This window comes from Neopelma chrysocephalum, unplaced genomic scaffold, assembly GCF_003984885.1.
Source record: "Neopelma chrysocephalum unplaced genomic scaffold, ASM398488v2 Primary Assembly neopelma1_293, whole genome shotgun sequence".
NCBI classification, from domain to species: domain Eukaryota; kingdom Metazoa; phylum Chordata; class Aves; order Passeriformes; family Pipridae; genus Neopelma; species Neopelma chrysocephalum.
This window is the reverse complement of record NW_020897955.1, coordinates 60,486-69,255: the sequence shown is the minus strand read 5'-3', so window position 1 is coordinate 69,255 and position 8,770 is coordinate 60,486. Positions and strand designations below refer to the sequence as shown.

At 55.3% G+C, this 8,770-nt stretch overlaps 1 protein-coding gene across 1 annotated transcript in view; it reads right to left on the bottom strand.

Annotated features, from left to right (window-relative positions):
* Positions 1–6: 6 nt before the first annotated feature.
* Positions 7–8,770, bottom strand: part of HCLS1 (hematopoietic cell-specific Lyn substrate 1) — a 15,078-nt gene continuing 6,314 nt past the window's right edge. The window contains exons 6-15 of the mRNA XM_027704867.1: positions 8,585–8,639; positions 6,564–6,674; positions 5,980–6,090; positions 5,305–5,360; positions 4,104–4,173; positions 3,750–3,883; positions 3,026–3,136; positions 2,320–2,629; positions 1,512–1,583; positions 7–729 (exon numbers count right to left, since the gene is read on the bottom strand). Coding sequence (XP_027560668.1) covers positions 593–729; positions 1,512–1,583; positions 2,320–2,629; positions 3,026–3,136; positions 3,750–3,883; positions 4,104–4,173; positions 5,305–5,360; positions 5,980–6,090; positions 6,564–6,674; positions 8,585–8,639 — 1,167 coding nt within the window. The 3' untranslated portion in view covers positions 7–592. The remainder of the gene's footprint in view (positions 730–1,511; positions 1,584–2,319; positions 2,630–3,025; positions 3,137–3,749; positions 3,884–4,103; positions 4,174–5,304; positions 5,361–5,979; positions 6,091–6,563; positions 6,675–8,584; positions 8,640–8,770) is intronic.

Below are 8,770 nucleotides of genomic sequence, written 5' to 3'. Positions count from 1 at the left end.
ACATCTGTGCCCAAAAGGGAGGGCACAGCCCCCAGGGACAGACACACGCTGCCCAAAAGGGGCACACAGACTAAGTTCACGTTTCTCTGCTCCTTCCTGCAAATGTGGGTCATCCTGCACATGGAAACCCTTCCTGGGAACAAAGGCAAATTTGGCTTTCCCAGTGCTCTTTTCCTTGAACCCTGGCTAGGATGAGATCCAGGGCTACAGCAACTGAAAAAGGTTCCCCAGCTCACGTCCCTTCTGCTTGGACTAGAGTCGGTGTCTCTGCTCTGTGAATTGCCCCACTGGGAACGGGACACGCTCCTGCAGGTTTGCTGGCTGACAGCTGTGGCAGCCTGGGTAGGAGAGACACCTTACATCACACTCACACGCTCTTAAACCATCCCACCTTTCCCACCTGGAAGTGGACGGGAACCAAAATCCTCTTGGGCACAAGACAAAACAATCCCTCAGACACTGTCAGTTTGCTCCTTGATATTTCTCTGAACGTGGACACACCAGGCTGAGCCAAAGGAAGCTGATAACATGGAAGAGGCTGAAGCAGAGAGAGGCAGCAGTTTGGAAAGGAGCAGCTTGCACAGTGCTTGTTTCACTGCAGAAGTTTCACATAATTTGCTGGGAAGAGGCCGACTCTGCCGTGGCACTGCCCCCTCCACCAGCCCTCGTCCACCATCTCGATGTGTGTGATTGTGTCGTCTGGGTCAAAAGAAATCTCATCATCTCCCTCTGCAAAAATTGTCCAGAAAAGACAGACAGTCACAATGCAGAGAGAACCCCAGGCACAGCTAGTTCACATCCCTCCTCCCACCTCCCCTGGGCAGGAGAAGGTAGAACAAGATAACCCCCAAGAGTTCAGCCTCACCCAAACCCCATCAGACAGCACAGACAAGGCAGAGGAGCAAGACCTTGCAGGTGACAGATGAAGTTTCTCTGTTCCTGTCCTGGTTCTGGCCAGGACAGGGTTAATTTTTTGCAGTAGCCTGGTGGGGGCATGGCCAGGACACTGGAGTTATTCTGTACCACCTCACATCATTGCTGGGGTGGGATAAGGACTGTCTTCCGGGGAAGAGGGGGTTCCTTCCATTTGAGAAATGGTGGAGGGACCCATCCAGTACTGTCTATTAGTCCACTACTGTCTATTAGTCCAGTGAGTGTTTTTCCACGTGAATAATTTCTTTTCTTAAACCCTTAGTTACTAATATTGTTGCTGTTACTGTTTGTTTTCTTCTCTCATGGCTGTTTCAAGTAAATTGTTGTTATCTCAGTCCATGATCTTTGCCCTATGGGCCTCCGGTTGGAGGGGGATGGTGTGTGGGTGTTTTTAGTGGGACTGCTAAATTGGACAATACCATTCCTAAACCACCACAGTTCCCAAGTCAGGTCCAGTTCTGCTTCCTATGAGGAAGAAATTTAAACCCCCAAGAAACAGTCTTTTCCCCACTGCTGAGGGTGTGACCCCCACGTCCCCTGGCCCCGTGCCCTCCCCCCAGCCCTGATGGCAGACCCACCTCCTTGGTAGTCGTAGAGAGCCACTGCACAGGTCCCGGGGCCCTGCCCCTCACAGACACCCCCCGTGTTCCCTGCAGAACACAGGATGGGCAGGTGAGACACACACCCTGTGAGACACACACCGAGGCAGCCACAGAGCCCAGGGCAGTGCCACCCTCCAGCCCAGCTTTGGGGAAGCACATCCAAACCCTGCCAACAGGGAGAGGTGAAGCACAGCCCAAAGCAAGGTGTGACTTCCCTCCCCTCCCGCAAGGAGGGAGCGGAGTCCTGATATTTGTGTTCCCCTCCCAAGAAAAAGTCTGGGCATAACTCCAGCCTCCCCCCTTGCCATCTCCAGTGCCAGCAAAGCTGCGGCAGAAGCACTGACAGCAGCCCTTGCACTTTGCTCCTCTGCTTGGAGGAAGGTTCCCCACACTCCTCATGCCAGGAGACCCCACCTCAGCAGGTTTTGGGATCACCAGCCACGTGAGCAAAGGGCTGAGCCACAGCCACCCCCGGGCCCCAGCACAACCACAGCAAGAGCAGCAGCACACATCCAGCTTCTCCTGAGCCACAGCAGCCCCCCACTTCTCCTGCCAGGCACTGCTCCAGCAGGCTCAGCAGACACCTCCTGCCTGGCCCAGCTCATCTCACCTTGGGGATGGACAGGGCAGCAGAGACCACCGAGCCTCCATCATCAGGAGCCCTGACCCTGACCACAGCAGACTTCAGGACACAAATTCCCTCTAGACTCTGTGCCATCCATCCAGTGAACTGAGTGGGTGGGTACAAGCTCCCCAAGACAAGGGCTGTTCCATCAGTACTCACCCAGGTGGGGCTGGCTCTGGCTGTGCTCCTGAGGAAGGATCACCTCGTAGTCCTCTCCTCCATCTTCCCCAAGGTCATAGACAGCATCTGGCTTTCCCAGTGGGGCTGGCAGCTCCTCATAGTCAGCACCTCCACTGGTACTGTCACAGTAGTCAGAGGGCTCTGGCAGCTCCTCGTAGTCTCCACCAACATCCAAACTCTCACTGTAGATGGGCTGGTCCTGGCTGGGGACCTGGCACAGCTCTGCGCCCAGATCTGCTGGCCTCGGTGGCAAAGTGGGTGGTGCTTCCTCATCCTCCCTTTTGGCCTCCTGCCATGAGGTGAGAAGGTGACAAGAAAGTCACCTGGGAAGCACCAGCACTGTCCCGACTCCCAGCACCTGGCATAAGGCAGCCCCTTCCTGGAGCACCATCCCCTGCATCCAGGGAAACAGCTCAGCCCCTGGGGCCGTGCTGAACTGGCACCTGGCATTGCTCTGGAGATCCTCAGGGCTCGTGTTTGAACCTCTGTTCACACTTCTCTCCAGCCCATGGTGCTGCCACTGCACCACCCCACAGCCTGTCCCAAGGGGGGCTGTGCAGTCCCATCCCCATCCCAACGCTCCCCCTCGTCCTTCCAAAGCCTCTCACAGCCTGAGCACAGCCCCTCTCAGGTGCAGTCCCCTCTGCCTGCTCCCCTTCCCGGCTCTCCCAGGCTGCCTTGGCACCTGCTCTCCTGGTGACACGGGTGGGTCTCCGTGGGCATTCCTGGGCTCCCGTGCTGGCACAGCAGCAGGGGCTGCCCCAGTGTTCCCCTTCCCTCTGGGTGGGATTTCCTGCTGGAGAAGAGCCATCAGATCCCTCAGTCCCCTTGAATGAGTACAGAGCAATGGCTGTTCACGTTCCCAACAGAGCAACTCAGAACATTTTCCTCCACCTAGAATCTGTTCCAGCTCCTACAAACCTGCCCTGGGCCTGGGCACTGGCAGGCTGGGGACAAGGGTGGGGCACCCCTTTGGAGAAACATGTTGGGGGGTTTCACTGTGAATCCCACTGTGCCCTCTGAGTGCAGGAACAGCAGCAGGTGGAGGGCAGGGAAGCATCGGGGCTGGTGCCATCTCCAGTTTGTGGGTGCGTCCCCCATGCAGACTGCTGGGATGGCAGTGCTGGGGAGGGGGGACTGCACTCTTTGACAAGCACCAGAGGCAAAAGGAGCTGAGGCCAAAGCACTGGGGCCACGGCTGGGTGCAGGTACAGCCTGATCTCTGTGCTGCAAAGGAAAGTCTGGTGACAACAGTGAAGCTCAGTGGCCATTCGTGGCAGACGCAGGGAGGCAGCTTAGGCTAAAGGTTACTCTAAAGAGATCAGCTGGAGGGACATGGAGCTGCACGGCCCTGAGGAAAGGTCTCCTCCAGGAGCCTCAGAGGACGCAGCAGGACAGCCCTGGCTCACCTGTCCCCGAGGTGCCGGGCACTGCCGGGGCTGCCGCCGCAGCCGCTCCTCCTCCGCCCGCCTCCTGCTCTCCTCCTCCGCCCTGGCCATGTATTCAAACTGCGACCGCAGGCTGCTGGTGCCGCTGGAAGCTCCTGCAAGGACACAGCCGACTGAGCCGGCCCCCAGCTCCCTCCCACCACCCCGAGCATCTGGGAGAAACCCAGACCTCCACCTCCTCCGGAGAGATTTGCAGTTCAGCCACCTCTGTCCTGCCCCCAGCACAGGCTGAACCCACATCCCATCTCCCAGCATGCTGGCACGGAGGGACCATGAGGCCCACAGCTTCCCAGGGCTGGTACTCATATGTCTCACCTGCCTCCAGGGGTCTTGGTTTCTCGTAGGAGGAGGTGGGAGCTGCCATCTCATCGAAGCCAGCAGCACTCTGCAAGAGGAAGTGAAGGAATTGTCCAGCTTCTTGGGCAAGGCCAGTGCTGGGTTTGGCTGCTGGTGAGGGCAAGCTTTGTTCCAAGGTGTGTCTGTCCTCACCTGCACACTCACCCTGACCCAGGGAAGGCTGCTGGCTGCAGTCCCCTCTCCTGACACCTCCCTTCCTCTCTGCGTCCTGCTTCCCAAACACTCCACAGCCCTGACTTTTACCAAGTGCTCATCTGATTTCACACGTGATTTTCTGCCAGGTACAGGATGCACCTTTTGTCAATGCCCCTCCACTTGTTGTTAAATTCCCAGGTGGTGCTAATGCCTTCTGAGGGCAGGACACTGTTCCCTCTCCGCTGCTGGCCCAGCCCAGACAGGCAGCATGGCCAGGAACGTGCTGGTTGTTACAGGGGTGTGTTTATATCCTCCCCAGCTTCCTCCAGCTCCTGAGTTCGGGGATGTTGGTGCTGTACCAGGCACAACACTGTGCCCCTGCACTGTGCCCCACAACAGGGAATGGAGGGGTCAGGGAAGGCCCCTCACTGCCTCCTCCAAATGCCCCAAAGCCGCAGGATTCCCACCTCTTAGCTCAGACACATCCATGAGGTTCATCCCAACTGGCAGGACTCTTTTTACTGACCAAGACTCAGGGCAGCCTGACACACACAGAATTAACTCCAGTGCTTGGGTCTGAGTTGTGGCTGTAGATGAGGCTTTGTGGGGTGTCAGCCCAAACAGAAAACCTGAACCAGCCAACTGGGTGACCTTTTCTCATGCACAGCAGATGGAGCTGTGCTAATCCCATCCCTGCCGGGGTTTGTCAAAGTGTGCAGGCAGATTTAGCTACCTGAACAGAGCACAAGGCACTCCTTGATAGGAGAGGAAAAACCTGCAGAAGTTAAGAAACAGCAGAGAAGTGAGGAGTTACAGCCAGTGCCATGAGGAATTCCCTGCACTGCAGTCTCCCCCCGCTGCATCCCTCTGCATCCTCTGGTATTTCACACTGAGCCAGTTCCCTCTGGCCACCTCTGTGCACTGAGCACTGTGAATCTCACCTCCACCTGGGAAATCTCTTCTCTTGCAGCAGGGCAAGGAGCAGTGATTAGTAGGAAGCAACTGAAGGCTGCAGCAGTCTTACCTTATCCACTCTGTCCTTCTGGACCCCATACCGGCCTCCAAACCCCTTGGCATAGTCTGTATGGGAAAAAAAAAGGAGGCTATTTTACAATATTTTATATTCTGTGTGCACATCTGGCTTCAGTATGCTGTGACCAGTGAAATGAGATCAGTTAGCTTGGTCTGCATCTTATCACATATGGAAGTAACTGGAGATAACACATGCAAAGTCCTCTGGACAGTGGCTTTTAGGACTAATTATCCCTCCTTTCAGCCAAGGGCACAGGAATGCAGGGCTGTAGCTGCCCAACCTGTGTCCAAGGCACTGGGGTGAGGCCCATCACCCCATCTGAGTGGAGCCTTGTTCACTGAAGTCAACTGTGCAGCAGCCCCCAGATTCCTGGGATCTGTTCTGCCTCATTCCTCTGTGCTTGCCTTTGCAATGAGCTTATGGTCAGGAATGTCCCTCCCAGAGACAGCACAGCAGGGTTTGAGCAGGCTGACTGAGGGACTCTCATCCCATTGCCCCACTGATCCCAGCAGCCACCTCCCCTGGCAGAGTTTGCCCTTGTGCTTTGGGGCTCACCACCCCCAGCTGCTCCAGGACATGCTGGACACATTCCATTTCCAGCAGCTGGATCTCTGACTGTGAACCACAAGCTCTGGGTCTGTGTGTGCTTCAGCCACCACCTCTGACCTGTTTGGGATGCGTGGGGTTGCACTTCCTCCTGATGATCCCAGCCAAGGGCATTCTTGTCCTGACGATCCCTCTGGACCCCAAACTTCCCACCAAAGCCCACGGAATAGTCTTCAGCCACAGGGATCCAGATCACAGCATGGAAGAGAACAGACACGGGAGGGAAGGAGACAAGTGGCAGCAGTGTGAGCTCAGGCTGTGTTCCTTGCCCAGGACTTAGAGAAAGACACGGAGCAAGGCCAGATTTCCCCACTGGTGGCTGCAGCAACAGCCTTCCCTCCTCCCTGGGACATGTCACCTGCTATGAGCACCTGCCTGGGCTTCCCCAGCACCCTTCCTTTGGTGATGTGCTTCCCAGGAGATCCCTGTGCCCACAGAGCTCTGCTGAACTCTTTCCAGCAGCCGTGCCATGGCTTTTCCTCACCTGACCTGTTCCCTTGCTGCAAGCTCCCCAAAGCTGTTCCACCATTCCCACAGCAGATTGAAGAAGTGCTGCACGGTGCCCCACAGTCCCAGTGGGCACAGCCCCAGCTCCAGCCCTGGCACTGCCTGTTCCCCCAGCTCCCCTGGCTGCCCCAGCTCACCTTTCTGAGAGTCGTGCTTCTCTGCCTGGCTCTTGTAGTCAAATCCCACGGCTGCCTTGTCCACCTTGTCCCTCTCCACTCCGTAACGGCCACCAAAGCCCTTGGAGTAATCTGAGGTGGTGCATGGAGTGAAACCCTGCCCCCAGCACGGGGCTGGGGAGGAGAGGACAGGAACAGCACTGGGAAGGGGCAGGGGGGAGGAAGGAGAGCAGGGGGGATGATGGAAAACCCCCTGAAAAGTGAGGGGCTGAAGGGGACAGAGTGGATGGAGGGAGCATCATGGATGAGAGCCCATGGGAATGGGGGCACAGGGCAAGTGTGGGCCAGGGCAAGTGTGGGCCAGGGCAATGGCAGACACAGCCGGGAGGGAGGGAAGGAAGAAAATGGACGTGTCGAGGACAGCAGGGAGGCAGTGGGAGCACAGTCACCCACGAAAGCAAAGCCAAGCAGGATTTGGGCACTGACAGCCAGGGTATCACCCACTCACCCAACTCCAGAGCCAGGATTTCAGTCTGTGGTGTGCCAGCCTCGGGAAAGGGCTGTGAGCAAGGACATTGAGCCTTGGAAGCACAGGAATGGCAAAGGAGCTCATGTTTGCTATAGTGGAAGCTCAGCTCCTACAAACAGCTGACCCTGGAGCTGCTCAGAGGCCGAGCCCCCATTTCTGCAGACACACTCCTGCTCTCACACTTGGCCGTCGTGTGACAGCTGCCCTGTGCCTCTCTGTTTTCCATCTCCAAACCAGTGATCATTAACTACTTCAACCATGTTCAGTTGTTCCCTAAGGATCACCTGGTTATTACTGGCTGATTCCCGAGACATTCCAGCTCCATCCTGGCTGTACAGACTCCTCCTTTCAGACACCTGCCAGCTCAGTCTCCAAACCCTGCCCTTAAGGGGTAAATCACAGTCGCCTCTCCCTGTTCCCTGATGCTTTTCTCACAGGTCTGCATTTCACAGGACTGAGTTGGGGCTTCTCCAACAACTTCAGCTACACCAATCCATGGAGACTGTGTTCTAGAGAAAGCTGCATGAGGATATTTTTTATTCCAGAATGGATCTCTGTTTCACAGAAGCTCAGTCACTTCACCTGTAAGTACGAACAATTCTTAAACTCACCTTGACTAAACTATTATCTATCCATTAGGCTGTTATGAAATGGATCTTTAATGGAGCTGTTCTCAGCAAACACAGATTTTATGACTGTTATCTTGCTGCTGAAGCTTCTAGTATAGACACATTTTTATGAAAAGCAACCCAAACACTTACCCTACTTCTAACAGTTCCAGTTTGTCCTTAGCACTTTCTGTGGTTTCACACAGCCTGATGAATTTCTATGTCTACAAGAATGTTAATGTAGCATAACTGCATGGAACTAATTATTTTAAGATCAACTAAGAATGCCTCAAATTATGTTCCTTCTTTTATAGATTCCTCTTAAATGAATCCCATTCAGTTATTTCCTTGGTAATGCAGTATTCCTCACATTTACCTGAAACAGCAACAGACCTTGCCCTCTCATCTTCTTTTGGGTGCAGAATATTTAAAATATCTTTAGTTTTACTTCTTGCACTATTTGTTGACTCTGCAGAATTCTGCAGCAGTTTGAGTGCTCTATAGGCTTCTGTTTCCATATCCATTGCTGGGCCTTTCCCTACAAGTTGTTTCTCCAGCAATCACTCCATGTCCTGAATGGCCCTTCTGGAGCAGCTCTCAGGAGGGCTTTGAGAGGACAGGGAGCACGAGCCATCCACTGGGGAGTGGTGGGAGTGTCTCCCTGCTCAGCCAGGACGTGGCTTCCACCAAAGCAAAGCACAGAGACAAGTGGGATGTACCCCAGAAGGATGGTGACAGGACAGCATGGAATGGGGCCATGAGGGTACAGACTGGGAACAGGAATCTGAAACAAGTGACAGGAGGGGGATAACGAAGGAAATTGTGCCACAGCCAACAGCACGGGAGAGTGGGAGCAAAGAGCAGCTGGGCAAAGTGTCAAGGGTCACACGTGCCCAGGGACTTGCCTGTCTGGGACGAGTGTTTCTCCACCTCTCCCTTGTATTCAAAGCCCACTGCTGACTGAAACAAGAAGGGGAGGGCTGTCAGTCAGCCTGAGGGCCAAGCCAGGCTTCAGCCACCCTCCTCTGGGGCCAGGCTAGAAGCCTGCTCTCTGCCCTGTGCCACAGAATGCTGGGCAAACAGCACAGCCC